Source organism: Chiloscyllium plagiosum, unplaced genomic scaffold (assembly GCF_037043375.1).
Source record: "Chiloscyllium plagiosum isolate Xiang-an unplaced genomic scaffold, Cpla_swu_hap1 HiC_scaffold_22, whole genome shotgun sequence".
Lineage (NCBI taxonomy): Eukaryota > Metazoa > Chordata > Chondrichthyes > Orectolobiformes > Hemiscylliidae > Chiloscyllium > Chiloscyllium plagiosum.
In genome coordinates, this window is record NW_028270160.1 from 28,561,127 (window position 1) to 28,587,817 (window position 26,691).

At 39.1% G+C, this 26,691-nt stretch overlaps 1 protein-coding gene across 2 annotated transcripts in view; it reads left to right on the plus strand.

The window, feature by feature from the left end:
* wdr11 (WD repeat domain 11) overlaps window positions 1-26,691 on the plus strand; it is a 119,829-nt gene that overhangs the window by 9,887 nt on the left and 83,251 nt on the right. The window contains exons 2-7 of one of the 2 annotated variants that reach the window (XM_087998899.1): window positions 7,656-7,767; window positions 12,137-12,290; window positions 18,557-18,730; window positions 21,904-22,087; window positions 25,221-25,386; window positions 26,081-26,195. In XM_087998899.1, coding sequence (XP_087855025.1) covers window positions 7,656-7,767; window positions 12,137-12,290; window positions 18,557-18,730; window positions 21,904-22,087; window positions 25,221-25,386; window positions 26,081-26,195 — 905 coding nt within the window. Of the gene's footprint in view, window positions 1-7,655; window positions 7,768-12,136; window positions 12,291-18,556; window positions 18,731-21,903; window positions 22,088-23,408; window positions 23,750-25,220; window positions 25,387-26,080; window positions 26,196-26,691 lie in introns of those variants that run through there. The other variant, XM_087998898.1, reaches the window with a different exon arrangement.

Sequence of the window (26,691 nt, forward strand, 5' to 3'; positions counted from 1 at the left end):
AAAAATCCTGGAAATCCCTTTCTGACTAGAGTTATTGTGAGGAGACATGGATTATTGTGTTTCAAAAAGAATGTCTCTGCATAACTTCTGAAGGGTATCTAGGAAAGGGCAATAAATACTGCTCTGTGTCATTGTGCCCATCTTCCAAGAATGGGAAAAAAGTTTGAGAAGATTTGCAGCTCAGGTTGAGGTTCTGGATGTAGGTTTGCTCGCTCAGCTGGAAGATTCGTTTTCGGATGTTTCGTCACCATACTAGCTAACATCATCAATGATCCTCTGGCTGAAGCACTGGCATAGCATGCTTTCTATTTATTTGTTTAGGTTTCCTTGAGTTGGTGATTTCATTTCCTGCAGTGATGTCATTTTCTGTTCTTTTTCTCCGAGGGTGGTAAATGGGGTCCAAGTCAATGTGCTTGTTGGTAGAGTTCCGGTTGGAATGCCATGCTTCTAGGAATTCTCGTGCGTGTCTCTGTTTGGCTTTTCCTAGGATGCATATCTTGTCTCAGTCGAAGTGGTGTCCTTCCTCATCTGTATGTAAGGATACCAGTGAGAACGAACCTTCTAGGTCAATGAGCAAACCTACATCCAGAATGAAAAAAAAATTGGTGTTAAATTTTCAAAGGCCTCATTAAGAGTGGTGAATAAAACGCTTGCTTAAAAAGGATGGGCTTAAGGGTCATCTTAAAGAAAGAGAGGGAGACGCTAAAGCCATTGGATTAAGGAAAGGAATTTTGGAGTTTAAGGTTTTGTTGCCACTGGTGGATCAAAAGGAGTCATGAATGCGTGAGGCCAGAGTTGGAAGAACGCAGAACCAGCAGCCTGTTTGGCATTCACTTATCCCTGTAAAGCAAGTGCATGTACATGTAGCAGACTGGCACCTCACAAGTTGTCCTGTGGAAAACAGTAGCTGCATAAAAGAATTAAAAGTGTAACACATTGAAATGAGCATGGTGTGTACACAAAACAAATTAAATGGTAGTTTGAAAGACATGGACAAACCAAATGGGATGGAATACTAACACTCATTTTGCATGACTTTTCTCTTATATTGGTCATTACTTTCTGCAGTAAAGGAATAGAAAGTTTTGTAGTCATTTAAGGATGAATGCCAATGATAACCCTGAAATGATCAAGAATATAGATGAGTTGCATATGATTTCTGGATTTTAAGAACATTAATTTATGCATTAACGCACTATGTCAAAGTGAGTTTTTGGTTTAATTGGTCTGCTAGTTTGTCTCAAATTCCCAACAGTCATTGGAGTACAAGTTGTATTTTCCGTAGCAGTTCTTTGCATTTTGGGGAATGCAATTAGAACTTGTTTTTGAATGGTTTTGGTATGTTCGTGCTGAAAATGACCCTAAACCCATTTTAGAGCTAACAGTTTAATGCTTTTTAGCTGATATGATTAGATTACATTAGATTCCCTACAGTATGGGAACAGGCCCTTCGGTCCAACAAGTCCATACCGACCCTCTGAAGACTAACCCACCAGATCCATTCCCCTAATCTATATTTACCCCTGACTAATGCACGTAACACTATGGGCAATTTATCATGGTCAATTCACCTGACCTGCACATCTTTGGATTGTGGGAGGAAACCGGAGCACCCGTAGGAAACCCACACAGACATGGGGATAATGTGCAAGCTCCACACAGACAGGTGGGAATTGAACCTGGGTCCCTGGCGCTGTGAGGCAACAATGCTAACCACTGAGCCACCGTGCTGCCCCCCTATACCATCCTGTTATGCATTTCAGAGAACTAATGTGTTGTAGAGGAAGGGATGGATGTGATGGAAATCTGTGCATCTAAACATTTAACATGGTATTTTGTTTTTTAATGTAAGTTATAAATAATTCTGCTTTATCTTACTAGATTATAGGTCATACGATATGCTCCCATCCTGCAAATGAGTGTAAATGCAACTCAAATTATAAGGATCTTTTTCATAACTTACATCGTATACAACAATGTCTGTTACTGATCTAAACCATTCTTCTGGACAGATCTTTTGCTGTGCCTTGTTGCAAGGTTAGGAATTCACTCCCCCCCCCCCCCCCCCCCCAGGACCTGAGTTCAATATTACAAATGGTCAAAAAAGACCATATGGTATGACTTTTTTTTGATGTTTGAATAATTGAAATTTTCAGCTATTTTGAAAGGTAATGTACAGTAAGCAACCTATTAAATAATGAAGCACAGCATGCAATTGAGTAGATTAAATTTAAAGGTTACTGTACCAAGGATGTGTGTCCTCTGGGGAAAGGACAAATGTATGAACATTTAGTAGAGAGATCATTGTATATTAGCAAAGACTTGTTAGTTTTATCATATTGCGTTATATTAAGTGTCTATTGCATGCTAAATCTACAAAAGATTTATTTATGTTTGATAAAAATATGTTGTTTAAAACAGTGAGTTAATTACTCGAGTTTAATGTTGCAGATTATTACTGTTAGGAGTATTGACCTTAACTTTTAATGAGGCTGGTAATTGACATTGAAGATGATACAGCAATTTACTTTTAATTGTAATTGAAATGTGAAAATGTAATGGCTCAGCATTAATTTCATGTTGATGAATATAGTTTATTGGTCCGAATTTGTTTGGAGCAGGACATCTAACCATGCTCGTAATTTGTTTCATTGGCCCTGAACTCTGTCGTTCAAAGGAAGTGCTGGTCTTCTGCTGCTGTAAGTGTAAGGTGATAATGTAACTAGTGAAACAGAGCATCCGCTCAGTCAACAGTATATGTCCACAATTAGTGAGATTTAAGAATTGAGAAAATAATAGCAGAAGAGCTGTGGGTGAATTTCACATCAAATCAGATACAGGAAGAGGAATAAAGATTTGAGATGGTCAGATTTGAAATGTTTGAGAGAAAGAGGCAGAGAAAAAGTTAGAGCAGTAAGTTTTAAATTTCTCCAAAACCAATTCAGCCAACTTATTTTCCATTTATATTGTATATTTTCAATGTCCAGAGAACTTGATTAGCAGTTCCTAACATTTGTCACGGAATCAACACTGCTGGTTGTTGACCCTGAACATCAATGGCTGGTATAGTTTGTAGAATCAGGATATTGAATGCTTGTCAGTGTCACACAAAGCTAATGGTGGAGATGAGGAGAATTTTGGTGTGTTCACATTTAAACATGCACTTTCCCCTTGCCTGAAGTTGGTGTGCCATTTACATGTAAATAACAGAATGGCATTGCCCTTGTTTTTTCAGAGGAAAATTTGGTCAAAAGCATAATGTGCCTTTCCATTGTCTGTTGTTCTTGCAAACAGTAAATACTGAATCACTGGTTATTTTATTAGCCTTCTAAAAAATTTTTAATTTGTGGGACATTCTTTTTAAAATGTCTTTCCAATTTTAGTTCTTTTAGCGCAGGGAGCTTATTGCTTAAATGTAGTGTCGTGGCACTCTGATCTTAAAAATTAATCTTTAAATAAGTTAAATTCAATTTCTAATGTCAGGTTCTGTAGTCAGAAGACAGAAATTTTCTTTTTCATGTTCATGTTTTAGTAATCTGCATTGCAACAAACCTATTAGCTATCTTTATGTTGAAATGCTAACCTAGCTTTAACCTCTAAGTCTAGCAATTACATTTTCTCATATGAGTAGATGGTGCCAGAATTGATTTGCCCTTTAACAAAGAATTTCATTGGTTTTCACACACGAGTTCTAGCATTCTCTTGTGCTGCTATGGTAATTAATTTTGCTGAAGTCTGATCAGAAATAGACATCTACATAATTGAGAGATTTATTTTCTCATCTTTTTGAGTAATTTTCTATAAGGATAGGGCAAACCTCAGTGATCAATCTAAACAATGCTTGGAACTCTACAGTAATTTTTGCTGAGAACCCTTTGCATTTAAGATGCTTGACGATGCCAAGAGTGGGTTTCAGTCAGCAGCACCTATTTCAGACTGTGAGCTCCAGTTAGTGGATAAATGAAGTGTCGGTTTTCATTGGCTGCCTACACTACAGCACCACGAAAGATGAATTCTGGATTGGCACTGCTGGTTAAAGGTGGTGATACAGTCTCCTTCGTATTGTAATGAAGAGTTTTCCTCTTGCTGTGTTCTATCAGTTCCTATTCTGACTAGAAGGCAGCTAGGAGAGATGTTGCTGGAGGCCACCTTGCTTGAAATCAACATCTGAGGCCTAATTTCAGTGCAGTGTCAACTTGTGTTTAAAATTATCTTTAGACTTCTTTTGAACTTACTGGACATCTTATAACGTTAAGTAGAGATGTTTGTAATGCTCAGGAAAGTGTTCAAAGTTTACTGTTCATGAGCAGAGCTCACACTTCCATAAATTCATGGTTAGTGCTCTTAGAGAATTTGGAGGCCATATAAGAAAATGCTGCTGTCTGCAAGCCACACTTTATAGTTGTATATGTCTCTTAGAATGCAGTGTATTTGTGCCCTACACTGGCAGTGCCCAGCCATTACTCTGCCCAAGACTGTATAGCTCTGAGCTTGAGTAACATGAACAAATCAAGAAGAAAATACCACTTTGAAAGAAATTTTTCATGTGACCTGTGCAGCTTAAATTTAATAAAGCCCTACTTGTTTTATTTGCCGTTTTACTTTTGATGAGACTAGCATCTGCAACTCAACATAGAAGATGAGAAATTAGAGCAGGAGAGCAAGAACGCAAAGCAAGGAATAGAGTGGGCCAGGTGGCCCTGCTCAATCAATACGATGATGGCGGATCTTCATGCACGTCCCTAATTTATATTGTGTAATTTACAATCTGATTAAGAAACCAGAAGGACAACATTTTTTACATTTGTAGTTGAATCTGGGTATTGATGTCTTTTATGTATAGGTAAATGTTACACTTAAGTTCAGTAAGATTAGGGAGGGTGGTAAAAAAGGAGGGGGGTGGCGTTGCTAATTAGAAATGGTATAACAGCTGCAGAAAGGCAGTTCGAGGGGGATCTGCCTTTGGAGGTAGTATGGGCTGAAGTCAGAAATAGGAAAGGTGCAGTCACCTTGTTGGGTGTTTACTATAGGCCCCCCAATAGCAGCAGAGATGTGGAGAAACAGATTGGGAGACAGATTTTGGAAAGGTGCAGAAGCCACAGGGTAGTAGTCATGGGTGATTTCAACTTCCCAAACATTGATTGGAAGCTCTTTAGATCAAGTAGATTGGTTGGGGCGGTATTCGTGCAGTGTGTACAGGAAGCTTTTCTAACTCAGTATGTAAATTGCCCGACCAGAGGGGAGGCCATATTGGATTTGGTACTTGGCTGCCGAACCGGGACAAGTGATGGGCTTGTTAGTGACCACAATTCTGTGACTTTCACCTTGGTTATAGAGAGAGATAGGTGCGTGCAACAGGGTAGGTTTTACAATTGGGGGAAGGGTAAATACGATGCTGTAAGACAGGCTCTGAGGAGCATAAGTTGGGAGCACAGGCTGTCAGGGAAGGATGTCGTGGAATTGTGAACTTTTTCAAGGAACAGATACGACGTGTTCTTGATATGTATGTACCTGTCAGGCAGGAAAGAGATGGTCGTGTGAGGGAACCTTGGTTGACGAGGGAGGTTGAATGTCTTGTAAAGAAGAAGAAGGGGGCTTACATAAGGTTGAGGAAACAAGGTCCAGACAGAGCATTGGAGGGATACAGGATTGCCAGAAGGGAGCTGAAGAAAGGGATTAGGAGAGCTAAGAGAGGGCATGAAAAATCTTTGGCGGATAGGATCAAGGATAACCCCAAGGCATTTTATGCGTATGTGAGAAACATGAGAATGACGAGAACGAGGGTAGGTCCGATCAAGGACAGTAGTGGGAGACTGTGTATTGAGTCAGAAGAGATTAGTGAGGTCTTGAATGAGTACTTTTCTTCAGTATTTACAAACGAGAGGGACCGTATTGTAGAAGAGGAGAGTGTGAAATGGACTGGTAAGCTAGAGAAGATACTTGTTAGGAAGGAAGATGTGTTGGACATTTTGAATAACTTGAGGATTGACAAGTCCCCCGGGCCTGACGGGAGATATCCTAGGATTATGTGGGAAGCAAGAGAGGAAATTGCAGAGCCATTGGCAATGATCTTTTCGTCTTCACTGTCAACAGGGGTGGTACCAGGGGACTGGAGAGTGGCGAATTTTGTGCCCCTGTTCAAAAAAGGGAATATGGATAACCCCGGGAATTACAGGCCAGTTAGTCTTACTTCGGTGGTAGACAAAGTAATGGAAAGGGTACTGAGGGATAGGATTTATGAGTATCTGGAAAGACACTGCTTGATTAGGGACAGCCAGCACGGATTTGTGAAGGGTAGGTCTTACCTTACAAATCTTATTGAATTCTTTGAGGAGGTGACCAAGCACGTGGATGAGGGTAGAGCAGTGGATGTAGTATACATGGATTTTAGTAAGGCATTTGATAAGGTTTCCCATGGTAGGCTTATGCGGAAAGTCAGGAGGCATGGGATAGAGGGAAATTTGGCCAGTTGGATAGAAAAGTGGCGAACCGGTGGAAGTCAGAGAGTGGTGGTAGATGGTAAATATTCAGCCTGGAGCCCAGTTACAAGTGGAGTTCCGCAGGGATCAGTTCTGGGTCCTCTGCTGTTTGTAATTTTTATTAATGACTTGGAAGAGGGAGTCAAAGGGTGGGTCAGTAAATTTGCAGATGATACAAAGATTGGTGGAGTTGTGGATAGTGAGGAGGGCTGTTGTCGGCTGCAAAGGGACTTAGATATGATGCAGAGCTGGGCTGAGGAGTGGCAGATGGAGTTCAACCCTGCCAAGTGTGAGGTTGTCCATTTTGGAAGGACAAATAAGAATGCGGAATACAGGGTTAACGGTAGGGTTCTTAGTAAGGTGGAGGAGCAGAGGGATCTTGGGGTCTATGTTCATAGATCTTTGAAAGTTGCCACTCAGGTGGATAGAGCTTGTCAGAAGGCCTATGGTGTATTAGCGTTCATTAGCAGAGGGATTGAATTCAAGAATCGTGAAGTGATGTTACAGCTGTACAGGACTTTGGTTAGGCCACATTTGGAGTACTGTGTGCAGTTCTGGTCGCTTTAGGAAAGATGTGGAAGCTTTGGAGAGGGTGCAGAGAAGATTTACCAGGATGTTGCCTGGAATGGAGAATAGGTCGTACGAGGATAGGTTGAGCGTGCTAGGCCTTTTGTCATTGAAAAGGAGAAGGATGAGGGGTGACTTGATAGAGGTGTATAAGATGATCAGGGGAATAAATAGAGTAGACAATCAGAAACTTTTTCCCCGGGTACAACAGAGTGTTACAAGGGGACATAAATTTAAGGTGAAGGGTGGAAGGTATGGGGGGGATGTCAGGGGTAGGTTCTTTACCCAGAGAGTGGTGGGGGCATGGAATGCGCTGCCTGTGGGAGTGGCAGAGTCAGAATCATTGGCGAACTTTAAGTGGCAATTGGATAGGTACATGGATGGGTGCTTTAGCTAGGACAAATGTTCGGCACAACATCGTGGGCCGAAGGGCCTGTTCTGTGCTGTATTGTTTTATGTTCTATGTTAAATAATTAACATTGTTTGATTTGGAGGTTTAATTTTGAAGAAAGTTTCATTCTTGAATTGGTGGAGCATTTTAATGGTAATGTTTAATATTCTGCGTTGTTTTCTGTCTATAAGTAATTAAATGTATCTGTATGTTTTCAGGGGTTGGCAAGGTTTAATTGCCCATGGTTGTCACTCACTCGTATTGATCATTGATCCATGCACGTCACAAACAATTCAAGTTCTGGAAAGACACAAAGCAAATGTTGTGAAGGTAATCATTATTGTTCACTGTTTGTACTAACTTGTAATTATATTGCTTATCCATTATCAATGATAACTTCAGTCCTTCACCTTTCTTCCCAATTAAAACATGATCTTTCAGAGAGACTGTTCGCTAAACTTGAAGTACGTAAGCCAAGATATTATATATATTTATGCTAATAATTACATTCACTGAAATGGATCCTACTGTTTAGCAAATGTTAAAACAAAACAATTGGCAATTTATTTAACATATAAAAAGGCTTTTAAATCACACTCCTCCTATAACAATTAATTAGCACTTTTCTGTTTTAGAATTTAGAAGAAAACTTTCAATATTACTAGTGATACATTGCTAAAAATATATGTACATAAATCTTGAATGTGTGAGGGCAGGTTGTGAACATGATTAATAAACCATACAGTATCCTTTTCTTTATAAATAGCAGCATACAAACGTAAGGGCATAAAGGTGCCAAGACTTCCATAATTTTGGGAGAGGAAGATGTCTCAATTGTCTCTCGCTGCTACTTTGCTCTAAGTGTGAGTAGGATTGTCTGTAATAGGATGCAGCTGCCAAACTCAAAACATGTTCTGTTTTGCACAAATGAGTAATGTGATATGTGAGTTCCAGTATCAGTGTGATGTCAGGTATGCAGGCTGTACATGCCAATGATTGGTGGACTGTGTCAAATGCCCTTTAAATAAAACAAAAAATTGCAAATGCTGGAAATCTTAAACAAAAACAGAAATTAGTGGAGAAACTCAGCAATTCTGGCAGAATCTGTGGAGGAAAAAATGAGTTAACGTTTCAAGTTCAGTGGCTGTTCTTCAGAACATTATGCTGACTGTGTGCTCAACCAGCTTGTGCTTGCGAAATTCAGAACTTAGTATCATACAGTGGATCTGATTCTGCTATTGAGTTACATTTAATACATAATCCTTACTGTGCTAAGAAATACTCCAGAGACCAGATGCATTTGCATCTTTTTCAGTGATGATTGGCTCTGGAAACAGCCAATCCTTGCTGCATCACATGATAAAATCTGACGAATCAAACTTGCCCATTTTAAATTTAATCAGTTACCTAAGAAAGTTGAGAGTTGTAGCTGTATCTACATGACAACCTTTGTCCAACCAATCATCTCCCTCTTCTCATGCTTCTCATGCGCCCTTTCTAAAGTTGATTTCTTGCATTTTCATCCTGATGAGTTCAAGGCAAAACATTTCAACTTCATAGTCAAGGAAGTTCTGTTGAACTCCAATTAAACACTGGTCTTCCTTAACTGGAGTATTGTGTCCAGTTCTGAGCACCATACTTCAGAAGGATGTGAAAGCTTTATAGAGCGTCCAGAAAAGATTCACAAGTATCATTCCAGGGGTGTAGAGAGGGTGGAAATGTTGAAGTTTTCTTCTTTGGGGATAGAAAGTTGAGAGGGGATTCAAGTCAGGTGAACTCTGGGAATAGTTGATAATGAGATTATTCCCATTGATGGAAGGATTGAGAACAAGAGGTTGCAAGTCAAGTTAGATGTCAAAAGAAGCAGTGGTGACAAGAGGACTGTTTTGTTGCAGTGAGAGGTTAGGATCTGGAATGTAGTCGAGGCAGGTGTAACTGTGGCATTCAAGAGGAAAATAAATTATTATCTGAAATGGTTTGGAGATGCCGGTGTTGGACTGGGGTGTACAAAGTTAAAAATCACACAACACCAGGTTATAGTCCAACAGGTTTAATTGGAAGCATACTAGCTTTCGGAGCGACGCTCCTTCATCAGGTGATTGTCACAATCACCTGATGAAGGAGCATCGCTCTGAAAGCTAGTGTGCTTCCAATTAAACCTTTTGGACTATAACCTGGTGTTGTGTGATTTTTATCTGAAATGGAATAGTCTGCAAGATTAGAGTGCAAACACATGAAGTTGTGGTACCTACATGATGGATGCACACTAAAGATATCCATAAAAGTTAGGGCTTGTCCATTTAAGCCTGAACAAATTCTTGGTGGAGTCGTACTTCTTAATTCCTTCCAAATAACTACTCTGACACTTAAAAATTTACTTTTGTAAGTGTGGAATCTCGTTCCTTCAGATTTTAATTTTTTTTGGCAATATTAAAGCCATATTGTCCTTGAATAATTTTACATTGAATTAAATATTCAATCTTACAGTTTATGGTTTAAGAAACTGCATGTCTTAGTAATTATTTTTCAATTTGATTGAATAAGGTGATGTACAATTGCTTCCCCTTTTCTTAGATCCCTGTAGAGGGTGTCATGCTAATTTTGACTTTTAATAACCCCAAATCCAGGGGTTATTAAAAGTATTAAAAGAAAGCCTGTGGGAAGTGGAATTCCAAGGCATGGTTGGAGCTGTTTTTGTCTCTGACCACAGAATCCTAGCTTTGATATTCCTGCAAGTGCTTTAATTTTATGAGTTAATATCATTGGCAGGTATGAATCTGTCACTGCTATTTTATGTTTATTTTATCTTTGCTTTCTAGAGGTAATCTTGGAATTAGTATTTGATGGAAAATGCTGGAAATGTGAGTGAGTCAGGCAGCAACTTTGAGAGAGCAAAGTATGGGCAATATTTCTGTTGATGCTTTGACATATTTGCCCTGCATTTTTGTTTTGTCTAAGATTGCACCTGGCTACTGAGTGATTTTAGTATTTTCTGTTTCCATTTCAGATTGCCATTTTGTTGTATTTTGCCTACTTTTTAATTCTTGGCACCTCCCTGAAAGCAGTTAATGTGGTTTTGAAAAATTACCAGTCAATATTCATCAACTACTAATCAGATTTTAATTATGCATGTCAAGAAGTGGTTATATTTTGCAGCATGCTTGTCATTCAAACAAAACTAGTAATTAATAGGTTTGATTGATTTTGTGCTCTTTAATTATGTGTGTTCTGAGCATAATTCGCATGGGTTGAAAGAAATGTATGAGTTACTGAAGGATGTGACAAATGAGCAGCAGATGGTGACAAAATTGTTTGCTTGTACTTCTGCAACTCTTTTATCCTCTGAGCTATCAATTTAAATTGAAAGTTTGTGGAAAGTGAGTACTTTGCAAGAAAGTAAAGTGAACATTGAATCAGTAGGAAACTCATATATGAGGAGGAATGCCTGATGAATGTGGGTGATCCCATTAATGAGTAACATTGTTAAAGGTCAAAATGTTCTCCAGTTACTTTTTCAAGTGATCTGCAGTGTCCAAACGTGATTAAAGATTGTAGATAGAGGTAGCAGTTAGTAATTTGTGGTCTATGCACTTTGTGTCTGGGGAGAGCTGGGAAAATCAGCTAAGTAGAATTACTGAGGAAGTTGTCTTTGATATGTCATTGTGAAATTTGTCACAAATGGATAGATCTTTCAGACATTAAGATGACTAATTTCCTGATTCTTTTTGATCATTACCCATGACCAGTTAATTTTTGGGGCTTACACGTAAATTCTTCAGGATTCTTCACTATGTTAAAGAAGTAAAGAATGCTTTAAATATGAATGTTATCAGTCCAGTTACTTTGTAAAAATGATCAAAGGATGCCATACATTATTTGGATCCAAATTGAGAGGAATTTTTTCTGATCTGCAAGATCTGGTCTGGATAAGTGTCAGCTAGGTGGACAACATTTTCACGAAACAAGTGAAGGAGGACTAATGGAGAAAATGTGATGGGATTGTAATTGCTGCACTTGGACATACATTTGTCTTGCGTAGCTGTCCTATTCTTTATAATTAATCCAACACTGTAATCTTCATTAACTGCTACATGGGAGCTGAATAATTGTAATTTTACTCTGGTGAAATGGGTGTTTCGGGCTGGGCCAACATTTAATACCCATCCCTATTTGCCCCATGAGAAGATGGTGGTGAGCTGTTGTCTTGCCCAATCCAGAACAAAGCAGTCTGTTTGATTTTCACCCCATCTGCCACTTTCAACATTCACTCACTTCACCGATGTAGAGCAGTCGCAGTGTCTATCATGTACAAGATGCACTGGAGCATCTTACCTACTGTTCCTTTGACAACACCTTCCAAGCCCATGACCCCTGCCATCTAGAATGGCAAGGGCAGCACATGCACGGGAGCACCCCACCTGGAAGTTACACTGTAAGCCTCACACCACTCTAACTTGGGAATATCCCCCACACCCCCCCTCCCGTTAGGCCATTCCATGCTCCTTCACCCCTGAATTGCAGTGGTTCAAGAAGGGAGCTTATCACCACCACCTTGCAGGCAATAAGTGATGGACAGTAAATGCAGGCTACGCCAATTCACACATATCCCATGAATGAATAAATAAAGAAAGTGCTGTTTGACACTGTTTACTGTGAGCACTTTTATGTCTAATTTCAGAGTCTGCTTTAATTTGCATAGGTAAAATGGGCTAGAGAAAACTACCACCATAGTATTGGCTCTCCCTATTCCTTGCGTCTGGCATCAGCAGACATTGTAGGAAAAATCATAGTTTGGGATGTTGCTACTGGAGCAGCTCGTTGTGAGATTCAGGAGTACACCAAACCCATTCAAGGTAAGAGATTAAGTTGTAATAAAAACTGGAGCGCTGCAAGTCTACTGAAGTTTACATAGATACCACACGATGATACTGTAGCAGTAGATTATACTCTGCTGAGCCAACATTTTTAATTGTTAAATATAAGATTTTATAAGCCCTTCTGACATACTGATCTTCACAGCTTTCTTCAAAAGTACAAATTTATAGTCTTTGCCACAGCAAACCATCTACTTACATCCCTTTTGCTAATTCTCAGTATTTCTTTGTCAGAGTAATTTACCTGATGACTGATCTGTCAAAGTTTAATAGTACTAGAATGCCTTACTTTGATAAAATGGAATGGCAAAGCCTTTTAATTTGTTTTTGAACTCCCATATTCTCACTTTCAGCTGGGTGTACAAGTAACCTACTTATATGATATTTGAAAAGGTTAATAGTTCTCTAGTTTTATTGTAACAGGCAAATCTTGGCAGATGGAATATTTTGTTAACATCCCCACTTTCACTTATGATAGAACTGACCATGCTTTTGCAAGAGACAAAGCCAAAGTATTTGCTGATACTTAGAGCCACAAAAGTTGTGTAGAGAATCCTGTTCTGGATTTTATCAAAGATATAACCATTAAATGCCAACATACAACCAATTTAACTTGCTTCATCTGTCTGGAACTATTAAGTTTGCTCTGTGTCAACAATTCGCTTTAGTATAGAAAACCCGCACTCCAACGGTTCTGCTCCCTTCTAGCTAAGGTACTGAAATATAGTTACCTACCTTTTACAATTCATTCATGGGACGTGGGTACCGCTGTTTATTGCCCAACCATCATTGTCCTGGAGAGGGTCTGGTGACATGTCTTCTTGAGCCACTCATTGTTACAGGTAGTTCTTCTATAATACTATGGCTACATTCTTGTGAAACTCTGGGGTTGGTGACGATTCGTCACAGCACATTTGCCGCCGCCAATTAGCCACTGCTGGTTCGCCACCAGCGTTTCTCCGCTGGGGTTGTTTGACCTCTGGAGACTATTTGCTACCGGAAATATATATATGTACTGATTGTTTTCCCTCCCACCTGTTCTTTCATATTTCTCAGTCCCCTTTATTTATACAACTACATAGTACATATTGATAAAAAAAAGGTGAAATAAATATCATTTTATTGGTTTATACATAAAAATGAGTTACAAACACTTGCGGTGGCGAATCATCCTCAGTGGTCAGTGGGCGGTGGCGAAGCGTCCTTGGCGGTAAAAGGGCAGTGGTTAATCGGCAGCGGTGAGTGGTCCCATCCTGGAAACTCTGTGTTATCGAAAAATCGTGCTTTAGAAACAGCACTTAGTGTCGGCGATGTGATTGCATTACAGCCACACACCATTTTAAAAGTTCGCGCTTTAGAAATGAAGTCCCCAATTCATCAATCACTTTACAGCGAATTCACGTCAATGAAATGTACGCTATAGCAGAATGGCCTGTACTTAAATGATGATGTGGAAAATTGTGCACATATTCACAAAGCAAGCCAAATTCAGACAGTTACTGTCCCATTAAGTTTCACCTACGCATCAGTAAATTTAGTGTGCTAGTCATCAATCGTGCCATCAAGTAGCACCGGTTACTCAGAAGTAGCTCACTGGTGGTTTAGTCAGTAGTGAAGGGCGATATCTAAGATTACAGAGATCTTGATCAATTGTCAGTAGGTTGAGGGGTGGCAGTTGGAGTTTAATTTAGATAAACATGAGGTCTTGCATTTGATAATACAAATAAGGCCTGGACTTATACAGTTCACCGTAGAGACAGGATAATGTTGTAGAACAGAGACACTTAAGGGTTCAGGGAAGTACTACTGTGAAATTTGTGTCACTGGTAGACAGGGTGTTTAAGAAAGTGTTTAATACGTTTGTCTATATTGCTCAGATCTTTGAGTGTAGGATTTGGAACGTTACGTTGAGGTTGTACAGGATATTGGTGAGGCCTCTTCTGAGTATTGTGTGTTATTCTGGTCGTCCTGTTATAGGAAGGATATTAGTAAACTGGAGAGGATTCAGAAAAATATTACCAGGATGTTGCTGGGAATGGAGGGTTTGAGATGTAAAAATAGACTGGAAAGGCTGGGATTTTTTTCATTGGAGTCTAAGAGAGTGAGGTTTATAAAATCATGAGCATATAAAAGATGAATGGCAGGTGTATTTTCCCTAGGGTGGGAGAGTTCAAAACTAGGGGGCATATTTTTAAAGAGCAAAGAGATTTTAAAAAACATGGGGGGGGGGCGACTTTTTTAAACAGAGAATGGTTTGTGGTTGGAATGAACTGCCAGAGAAAGTGGCGGAGGCAGGTATAGTTACAGTATTTAAAAGACATGTGGATAGGTCCAAAAATAGGAAAGATTTGGAAGGATATGGGCCAAACGTGGGCACTTTGGACTAGTTTAATTTGGGAACATGGTCGGCGTGGACTGGTTTGACAGTGGCTGCATGACCCGAATGCCTGGTTCTGCTTCTGTTGAGTCATTTGGCTCTAGATTTCATGACACTCTTGATCCAGAATGGGAACCAAGCTGGATGCCAAAGGAGAGGTGAACATAGCTTCTCTTAACAGAATGACACCAAGGAATTCTTGAAAATGACGTTAATTTGGAGTCAAAGGGAAAGCCATCCTTTGACTGGACTCGCTTCGTATTGTTGTCAACTACATCTTGTATTTATGTATCACTTTTAATGTAACAAAATATTTTAGTGCTTAACCAGCGTGCTATCAATACAAATATTATTATACTGAGCCGCACAAGGAGTTATCAGGACAGATAATCAGTCACAGAGATCAGCTTTAAAGAGTATTCTAAGGGAAGAAAGGGAGCAGTAGAGAGGTTGAGGGTAGACATTTCAGAACTTATGTGACCAAGGCATTTGAAAGCATGGCTGCCAGTAATGGGACACTTAAAATTAAGGAGGCCAGAAGTGGAGGAATTCTGAGGTTTCTAAAGCTTACATAGCTAGTAGAGATTTTGCAGGGGGGGAGACGGCATGCAAGTTATTGAAAACAAAAATAACAACTTTAAATTTGAGGTACAGTTAGAGGGTAAACGTGCAGATCAGCAAGAACAGGGGTGATGCTTTAATGAGACTTGGTTCCATGGTTGTCTTAGAGCAGGTTTAATGGGTTTCAGATGGTCTATCTCAGAATAGCTACTGCTGCAATTTCAAAAAGTGGGCAACAAATGTTGCTGTGTCAACATGTGATCTTGCTACAAGTTTAAGGTCCTGTTCCAAATAAAATGGTTTGTGAGGTTGATAAGCATCTTGTGCTGTGGCTTTTTGTCCCTTGAGAATTTGAGACAGCTAGGATCTTTGTGTTGGATGAAGAACCAACATAATAGAAAGATTTATTTTAGAATGAACTAATGTTTTCTTTGTCTTATATTAAAAATATGTCTACAAACCTTAGTTTGTAGGCTTTGGTCCATTCTTAAACAATGAGATTTTAAATTTCTCAAGTAGCTGTGAGGCTCTTTCGTAAATGCAAGCAGGATGTTACGGATGCTGGAGATTTGAAATAATAACAGAAGTGCTGAAGAAATTTAACAGGTCTGGCAACATCTTTGCAGAGGGTAACTTTTTGAATCGAATGATTCTTCTTCATATCCCCAAAAGTGAGGGTTTTTCATTCAGGTTAATATTTAATTAGGCATTGGTTGTAACTTGATAGAATTCAATTCAAATACCACAAGTCAGATTGTATGCTGAATCAGTTGAACAGCTTTTGTTTTCACTTTTTAAAATGTATCTTTGAAAATGTGTGACATTGTTAAGAATCTAACTTACTGGATTCTCTGGTGTGGTTTTGTGGGTGAACCAAGGGCAGGCGGTAACATGGTGGTAATGTCACTGGCCTAGCAATTGAGAATCCCAGGCTATTGTTCATGAACTAGGTCTGACCATGGCAGATGGTGAAATTTAAATTCAAATACAAAAATACCTGGAATAAAGAGCTAGTCTAACAACGATCACCACTGTTGATTGTCATAAGCATCCAGTTCACTAATGTCCTTACTTGGTCAGGCCTATACGTGACTCCAAACCCACAGCAATGTGGTTGACTCTTGACTGTACTTTAGGCAATTAGGGATGGGGCAATAAATGTTGGCCTCCCCAGCGATGCCCATATCTTATGAACAAATATGTTGTGCAACTGCATTTCCAGCCATGCATGCTCTGTTCTAGGACTGTTTTCATTCTTTATTAAACATTTAATGGGTACTGAAATCGGATCATTGAGAGTGTAATGGTGTGACACTAACAGTTAGGGAATTCAGTATAGATCCCAAAAGAGAAGGGTAATCAGGGATTCAGAGGAATTACTGAAGTGGTAGTGATGCAGAGAATCAGGACATGACTAGCAGAAGAGCTGACGTGATGGATCTCAGCAGCAAGTAGGGCTAAGAGAAGCCATGGGAAGTTCAGAGGGAGTTGGAACTTCACCATTGAGTCAGTGATGGATCAAGGCCATTGAAGACAAGATTAAGCCAATGAGAGGGGAGCAGGTGTTCAGGCATTCCAAGTCAGAGTAGTGTTGGAAAAGCATTTAGGAAATGGACTCTTCAAAATTGAAGAGTATAAATCTGTTCAGAGAAAGATTGAGTGTTAACAAATTTGTTGTGATTTCTAATATCTGGAGGGTTGTTGATAGATGCATAGGATTGGTCTAGGTCACATTTTCCATTTAATATGTAAGGTATTCTACATGGAATAATCAGGCTACAACATTTGGAATATGTCATTCCTGTAGTGGTTATGTCATCAGGTAGTCTTCCACCATCTTCATTTTGGAGTTGGCATTGAGTTGCTTCTTGCCTGGATCAGCCACATCAACAGCAACCAAAGCAGAGTAAAGACTGCTATGTAACTGTTTGTGTGCTTGTTCCAAACTTCCCACTAGTGCTATCTGCTCACTTCCCATTCCCTCAACAAATGTATCTGCTAGAATCAGGCATTCTATTCAACAATTCCATACCATATCCTCTGTCTTGCAAAGACCATGCATCTTTGCCTTCATAAACTTACCTAAACTAGCCCATCTGAAACCATCATCCAGATTCTGGACATCTTAGAACTTCGTCAGAACTGAAGAAGAGTCTTACTGACTCAAAATGTTAACCCGTTTCTCCTTGCGTAAATGTTGCCAAACCCACTGAGTTTCTTCAGTATTCTCCATGTTTAATCCATCAACAGCCTTACTATATTCTAACCCCAAATTCTAATTGTCTCTGGCTTTCTGGAGTAATGATAAATCTGTTTGTTATTTTAGTAATTTGGAGAGTACTATGTTGGTTTTGTGTTATAGCGCCGTGTTGAGCTTAAATACTTCTGTTAGTGACAATTGAACTGCATGAATTATGATTTTAGTCAATAAACATTGACTCTTTGGAAGAACTTACGCGACTAATAAAATTTTAAAAATCTTTTTCAGTGCACAATGAAGTGTGTGTACATAATGAAATAATAACTGTGTGACAGAGTTTTAGCAGATCAGAATTGTGACAAGCCATAAAGTTGAGTGCCAGAACTGATTGATAGATCTTTGCTGTGACATTCAACTGAAAATGCTTGGTTTGGTGCAGCATTTTGTTAATGATAATATTCTGAGCTTGGGAATAAGGTAGTAAATGAAAATCTGTGGAAACTGTTCCAGTGTGAACACAACCTTCCTGTTATTTGCTCCAGCGCAGTGTATTGGGATTTTACATTCTCAATCATGTTTGTACTTTGAGAGTTGCTACTTGAAGACTAGAAAGAAGCTCTTTGTAGAATGATTCAGACTAAACATCTTAGGTAAAGTACCAGTTCAATCCTGAATAGCATTGAAATGTTTATAATTCTGCCACATTCACCTGCTCTTTGCTTTTAATTTCCCAGCAATATGTCACAGCATTTTTCTTTAAATTTTATGTATTTTTTGGGTTGGATAGAAAGGGAACAGTTGGTTTGCAGGAATTCAGCTATTAACCCCTTGACCTCACATTGGTTAAAATAGCATCCTCAATCGTGTCTCTCACAGTATCTTTTTCAACCAACAGGGAGGTATATTTGCTACTAAGGCTGATATGCAGTGAAAACGAGGTTTAAAGGTAATGGTGTGGTAAATAGTTCAACCTCGATTATCTTTGATTTTTCAAATTTTGTGATTAAATTATCATGTAGTATAGTGTTTAAAGTTCACCTTTGTCCCTGTGCTCAGTCCTAAAGAAAATATTGTTATTGACAATTGTTATCTCCTTTTTGCTAATAGACATGGAGTGGTTGTGGAATCAGGATGCCTCTCGAGACCTTCTCTTAGCAGTACATCCACCAAACTACATTGTACTTTGGAATGCGGATACTGGCACAAAATTGTGGAAGAAAAGTTATGCAGAAAACATACTTTCCTTTTCATTTGATCCCTTTGAGCTATCAAATATTGCTTGTAAGTTGATTCTTCTTTCTAAATGAAAAATATTAACCTGGTGTATGCAGCAGCATACAATTTGATTGGCGTAGCAAGGTTAAAACCTGATTTGCTGTTGTGGTAGAAGATGCTCCTGTCTCTGATTGCAATGATTTCTGTAAAAACAAAACAAGTATGAAACATAATCTTCTACAATTTAACAGTCGTATAATTTTAAATCTTGGGAGATTATAGAGAATATCTTGAGGTTTTACAAGAAGAAACATATTTTTCTATAATTCTTCAAACATAATTTAGAAACTGTTTGTCTCCAGATTATTCAATATACTGAACAATTTGGGTGTTGCAAGTATTTGACTATGTAATGAAACATATCTATTTTTAGTTTTTCAACTGCACAAGATTTGGAAGTTATTTTCTTAGAGCTGCTGAAAATTTAGACAATCTACTTTTCTACTGCCTCAAGGCTGACCTGTGCTATACTGGCGACTGTGAAACAAGATGTAGATTGGGATGTGTGGTGGAAGCCAGTGTTGCACCATAGATCTTGTGCTGACCCATTCAGAAACGAGCCCTATACACATGTACTTATTTTCTACTATCTTTGAGTACATTTACATGGAAGCACAGAAACTAGGAGCAGCAATAGGCCATTTGGCCCTTCGAATCTGTCCGCTATTCAATATATCATGGTTGATATCTGTCTCAATGTGCTATATTCCCACTTTCTACCTATATCCCTCGATACCTTCAAAATTCAAAAGCATCTATTTCTTGAATGATTTAACGGTTAAAAGGAACTTGTTCAATTATTCATACACCTCCTACATAAGTCCATTTATTTTGAAATCAGCATACTAGCAAAGTAACTCAAATATTACAAACATTAATTTATGCAGTACTTTAGCAATTTCTGCTTCAGAAATTATATATGATGAGATGAGTCAAGGCATTCGTCTTTGAACCTTTTCTAAGCTAGCTGCATACTCTTTTTACTTTATAAGAATGTGGATGCACTTGCTGAGTCCCAAAGCACTCAAAGCTACGAAGCCGTGCATAGAGCCTTCTGGTTGAGTTCAGTTATAGACCCAGCCAGGATGTATGTTTTTCAAAATTCACTGATTCTCACAGTGCAGATGGCAATCTACACCTGCATGTCGAAGTGTTCAGAAGAAATGTTTTAATTTAGTATATTTCCTGCTTAACGATGATTTTGCTTGATTTAGTCCTGAGGTATAAACCAGTTGAAGATCAGAATGTCAGGGTTGGGGAGTATCTCGTGAATAGTGGTCATAGTGTTGTAAAGCTCGATTAATTATGGAAAAGAACAGGGTAAAAGCTGTAGTGAAATAAGATATTTGGATATGGCCAAGATAAATTGGAGGCAAAGGCTGTTAGAGAAATACAATGGATTGATTAACTAACGGAGTTGTTCCAAGTGCATGTTTCTACATTGTAGCAATGACTAAACTTCAAAGCCACATCATTGGCTGTAAAGTGGTTTAGAATGTCCAGTTCTCATGAATGACATTGTAGAAATTGAAGATTTACTTTCACTCTTGGTATATTACTGCAATGAGCAAAGGAAGTGCAGTTGATCGAGTGATGCATCTAAACTGAATTGTCGTCTTAAATGGACTAGAAAAAAGAAAATAACTGCGGAATATTGAAAGTCTTGGTAGTAGTCCTAACTGGATTGCTAGCTGCTGCTGTCTATTCCATTATCCTACGATTAGAATGGCAGTCTTGAGTTGCTCTTCTGCTGTTGAAAGTCGTTGTTTTATGGTATATTTAGGCTCAGGCTATAAGAGCAAATGTATTGGCAGATCATCTTTTTGTAGAAGAAATTTTCCAGTGGTAACACTATGGAAAGAAAAAAGAAACGTGTGTTATTTTGTGCTTTTCTCAAACTCAGGATGTTCCAAGCACTGCAGACAATGACAGTTTGGAGAGTCACCATTGTCATATAGGCAAACAATGTAGGGTACAAGAGCATAGTGGCTATGTTACTGGAATAGCAATTGAGGGCTCTGGACTAATGTTATAGAAACATGAGTTCAAGTCTCACTCTGGAGGCTAGGAAATTTAATTCCAACTCACCAAGTAAAATACGAAAGGAAATGGTGATATCAATTATGGTGGGCAGATTATTATAAAACCTATCAGCTTCATTAAAGCCTTTCTGCCATCCTTTCTTCACCTGGCCAATATGTAACATCTGATCCACGTGGAGCTTGTGAAATACCACTTGGTTGTATTCAAGGAAGTGCCTTATCTCCACTTTTGCAAGAGCAATTAGGGATGCACGATAAATATTGATCTTGCCAAAATTACCCACATCCAATTAATAAAGAAAAGCATATGAGACAATGTACACAGAACAAGCACACAGATCAGCAACAAACCAGATGAATTGTTCTTGTGATGTCAGTTGGAAAGGGCATCAAGGAGAATGTCTCTGCTTCAAGCAGTGTCATTGGGTCTTTTACGTTCACTGAGGAAGGTCGATGAGGTTTCAGTTTAACAGTTTGTTTGAAAGAAGCACCTATTGCAGTGCTGCACTGAAAGGTCAGGTTAGATTATACAGGCTTATGCTTCTGGAAAGGGCTACGAACCAACAACATTCTGATTCAAAAGTGAGTGTGTTATCACCTGAGGCATTGCTGACGCCCAAGTCTGATCTTTTAGCAAATAACACTTTCTAGCCACTGTTTTCAAATTGATTTAAGAATCTGTGTTGCAAGCTTTTTATTGCAAGCCTTTTTTGCTTGTAGGCTGTATGTCAGAATATTGGAACATTCTTCTTTTAAGGGCTGTGTTCAGTCTTGAACATATTGCTGTGAAGATGGCCCACTGTGTTTGGAGTTCCAAATCGTTGTGCTATAAGCAATAGCACACAAGACAACTGCTACATTTTTAACACATACTGAGTTCATCTATTGGTAGGAAGGAATGAGTGAAGGTGAAGTGTTTCTCTACTGAGAAGAGAAATTAACTGGGAGAATGCCGGGTCATTTTTATGCTGATATCCTAGCTGCCTAGAAAGTGAATTATTTTTAGTAAAATTCAAGGGAAAGTATAATTGTTATTGAACATGTATTTTTAATCATTTAGTATTTTGTTTAAACAAAAAGCATTCCAAAGATTTCTTTTTCCACTGTAACATATTCTGCAATGTCTTCTCTTTGTAGTGCTGACCAGTGAAGGAATAGTGTTTGTCTCTGATTTTTCACCATCCAAAGCTCCCAGCAGTTCAGGAAAGAAGGTATATATATCAAGTCCACACTCCAGTCCGGCCCATGCAAAACCAGCAGCCACTAGTGCCAAGAAAGCCTTGAACAAAGTGAAAATCCTCATCACTAATGAAAAGCCCAAGTAAGTTCTATTTTAAGATGAAATGTTTTATTTTATAAGCTCTATTTACATTTTACCCTGTAATTGAGAGAACATTTCTTTGTTGTAAATTTCCCTCCTTGCCCATGAACTAATGTTTTAAATGTTATTTCCCAGCCCTGACATCACTTTTATTGATGAACTTAATATTGACAAAATTAACTATCTTTCCGTTTCATCTTTAAGTTTAATATTCAATTATGATTAACTATGTGGACAATATACAATATGGCTTTAAAAATTCATGTGTTGAAGATTAGAAAGGGGGAGAAAAACGTACTCAATTAGAAGTTGAGTTTCGGGTAGATAGGATAGTGAAGAAGGTGTGTATTAAGCCTGGAGAAAGTGAGGGCTGGAGATGCTGGAGATCAGAGCTGAAAATGTGTTGCTGGAAAAGCGCAGCAGGTCAGGCAGCATCCAAGGAACAGGAGAATCGACGTTTCGGGCATACGCCCTTCTTCAGGAATGAGGAAAGTGTGTCCAGCAGGCTAAGATAAAAGGTAGGGGGGAGGGGCGTTGGAAATGCGGTAGGTGGAGGGAGGTCAAGGTGAGGGTGATAGGCCGGAGTGGGGTGGGGGCGGAGAGGTCAGGAAGAAGATTGCAGGTTAGGAAGGCGGTGCTGAGTTCGAGGGATTTGACTGAGACAAGGTGGGAAGAGGGGAAATGAGGAAACTGGAGAAATCTGAGTTCATCCCTTGTGGTTGGAGGGTTCCCAGGCAGAAGATGAGAGGCTCTTCCTCCAACCATCGTGTTGCCATAGTCTGGCGATGGAGGAGTCCAAGGACCTGCATGTCCTTGGTGGAGTGGGAGGGGGAGTTAAAGTGTTGGGCTACGGGGTGGTTGGGTTGGTTGGTCCGGGTGTCCCAGAGGTGTTCCGCAAGTATTAAGCCTGAAAAGGGATCAACGACACACTCTGATTTTACAGTAAAATACAGTATTTTTATCTATTTCAAGTTATAGTGATCACATACAGCATGGTCACTGTGTCCTTGCCTCTTACTCCGTCTACCCAATCCTATGAGAGACACAATCAATGATGAGCATTTCTATAATGCTGATAAAGGGCTTTTGCCTGAAACATCAACTTTCTGGCTCCTCGAATGCTGCCTGACCTGCTTTGTTTTTCCAGCACTGCGTTCTTGACTCTAATCTCCAGCATCTGCAGTACTCACTTTCGCCTGTTTGTCTTGATTAGATTAGATTACATTACAGCGTGCAAACAGGCCCTTTGGCCCAACAAGTCCACACCAACCCGCCGAAGCGCAACCAACCCATACCCCTACATTTACCCCTTACCTAACACTACGGGCAATTTAGCATGGCCAATTCACCTGAGCTGCACATCTTTGGACTGTGGGAGGAAACCGGAACACCCGGAGGAAACCCACGCAGACACGGGGAGAACGTGCAAACTACATGCAGTCGCCTGAGGCGGGAATTGAACCCGGGTCTCAGGCGCTGTGAGGCAGCAGTGCTAACCACTGTGCCACCGTGCCACCCACCATCCAAAGCTCCCAGCAGTTCAGGAAAGAAGGTATATATATCAAGTCCACACTCCAATCCGGCCCATGCAAAACCAGCAGCCACTAGTGCCAAGAAAGCCTTGAACAAAGTGAAAATCCTCATCACTAATGAAAAGCCCAAGTAAGTTCTATTTTAAGATGAAATGTTTTATTTTATAAGCTCTATTTACATTTTACCCTGTAATTGTTTATCTCTTCTTAGCCATTTAGTGTTTTAATGCTGGGACAGGCTTAGCAGGCAGCCCCGTCTTGTTTGTCGGCCATTTTGTATGAGCTGACATGGGCTATTTTGGTGTAAACATGTGCAGTACACCCCTACAATCTTGGAGAAATATCGCTCTTGTCTCATCTCCTTTAATTTCTGACTCAACTAACTCCTTCCAGCTACTGAGACAGTTTTATAACATTTTTTCCAGTTGTATAGACTTGTATGATTTTTGTTTTGTTTTTCAGTTCTAACAGCTTGAAACCTTCTAGAGAAACTCTCACAGCTTGAAGACTTTGCAATCTTAAAAACCTTTTTGCTAGGGTGAAAACTGTTCTACTGGTTCTTCTGAATTGAACAGAAAGCTAAACTAGTGATTCCTGATCTGCTTTTTCATAACCCATCAATATAAACGTGACATCAGTTAACATACCAGGTATTCTGTCAGGCATTTCAGCAAACCACATGTTTTCTTGGCAAAATTCTGATTAGAATGCCATACCTCTAACAAATCTCGTGCGTGTCTTTGTTTCGTCTGCTGTTAGACCCTATCTACCTTCACTTGGAGATATCACTCATCTTAACAAATCAAGACCTATAAATAGAGAGGCAGGACATACCACCAGCACTTCACCGGAGACTCTCACTGATGATGTTACCTAATATGGTGATGAAACGTCTGAAAACAAACCTTCAGGCTCAGCGAGCGAACTTACACACTTATGATAGGAAATTAAAATAAATTGAAACTATTATTTCTTTCTTGTTCTTATGAGGGGTCGTTTGGTATTTGGGCTGATTATTTAAGTTCAACCATTATTAAAGACTCTACCTATTAGGGGTGGGCAACAGATACTGGCCAGTGGTGCTCATATCTGGCTTAATCAAAAATAAAACAGGCACAGTTTTCGATGACGGAACCTTTGAAGTCATGTTTCAGTTGTAACGCAAGTAAAAGTTACAGCCAGTTTGCTCCAGAAACAGCAGTGAGGTAAATGATTAGAAAACTATTTTAGTGATGGTAGTTCTGAGATAATCTTTTCAAGAAAGCTTCCTTGCTTTCCATTGAATAGTGCCTTTGGATCTTTTTATCCATAAGAGAGGAAAGACAGAGCCATATTTCACTATTTCAACTGAAAGGCAGCATTTCTAACAATGTAGTTCTTCAATATTGAACTGAATTATCACCATAGCTGGTCCAGTTCATGACACTTGGGTTTTCCAGCCTCATTTGGAATACTACATATCATTAAGAGATGCTGCTGATTGCAAGGTAGATGGTTATTTGAGTAAAATGCACCATGTTTTACTTTACAGCATAATGAATTACAGTAACTAATACAAAATGTACATTGTCATGCAATGTTATTAACTTGATTTATTTCAGTGCCGAGTCTGTAACTTTGAATGACTGCCTGCAGTTATCCTATCTACCATCTAAGAGAAACCACATGTTGCTGCTGTATCCCAGAGAAATCCTGATCCTTGATTTGGAAGTAAACCAAACAGTCGGCATAGTTGCTATTGAACGAACAGGAGCTCCATTTCTTCAGGTATTTAACTCTACCAAGAGGCTGTGTTGCACTGACAATATTGCATTCAGAATAACTACAGAATGACTTAACTGCTAAAATTGTAGAGTTAGATTTTTTTATGATATTAAGAATTAAGCTGGAGTTGAGAGTACACTTTATATTGAAATCTTATGGATAGAAACACAGTTCTACTTCTGGATGGTAATACATATGTTCAGTTTCTGAATCCTCCCTTATGTAATTAAAAATCCAGACTGCAGTGAGAACCTGATGACTTTTTGGTGGCAATATTATTAGAATATGAAAGATCGAGTACGGTTAAATTTGTTATTGCCTTTTTGAGATTGAGTTGAACTTTGTGGCCTTTGAGAATATGTCTGAATTTATTCAAGGCACCCTGCCAGTGTAATCACAGTTTTAGTAGATATAATGTGAGCACCTGTAATAATACCATCTGGCTGTTTTCTGTTAACGTAAATTCCAGTAGGGAAGATGGCAAATATGTGATGTCAATGAAATCGCTATTTTTGGTTTTGTTGTTGAGCATCAGATTACTGAAAATTATCATTGTTTTTCCTGTAATATTTTCAGTCGATGCACACAGTTTTCATGAAATTTCAGCACACACCGAGTTACTGTATTTTCATACTTATTTTCATCACTACTTAGTGAAGCAGATGTTTTCAAACTGTTTACTGTTTCTCTGTCCTAGGTCATTCCTTGCCGCCAGCGGGATGCTTTATTCTGTCTTCATGAAAATGGGTGTATTACACTAAGGATCCGCCGATCAAATTCAGGTTCATTGGCCCTTTCCAGTGAAGAACAGGGTGAGCACGTGTGCCAATCAAAAAGTAACTAAGTAACCAATTGCAGATTATTTCTGCTGTAGTTAATCCTGATTAATATCACTATCAATATGGTGGGTATATTGATCTTAATCAGAACTTACGACACTATATAATACATTAATTTAGAGGAACGCTTATGGTGCAATGGAAGCGCCCCAGTCTCTGGCCAAAAGCTATAGGTTCAAGCCTAATATGCCTTGAAGGTGTGTCATAACATGGCTGAACAGGGTGGTAAAAAATAATTATAACACAAACTACAAAGTAAAAATATGCAAGTGTATCATGTTGGGAGTACCGATACAGATCAGGAAAGAGGGATGGCATGTGTGAACAGTTTTATTTTTCTTTCTTTCTCTTTTGTTTTCTTCACTTTTTCGGATTTTCTTACACCTCTGCCTGCTGCAATGAGGGCTCCCGAGTCTTTCCAATATTCCATTTTCAGGGGTGGATTTGGATAGATTATTGACTTCTCTAA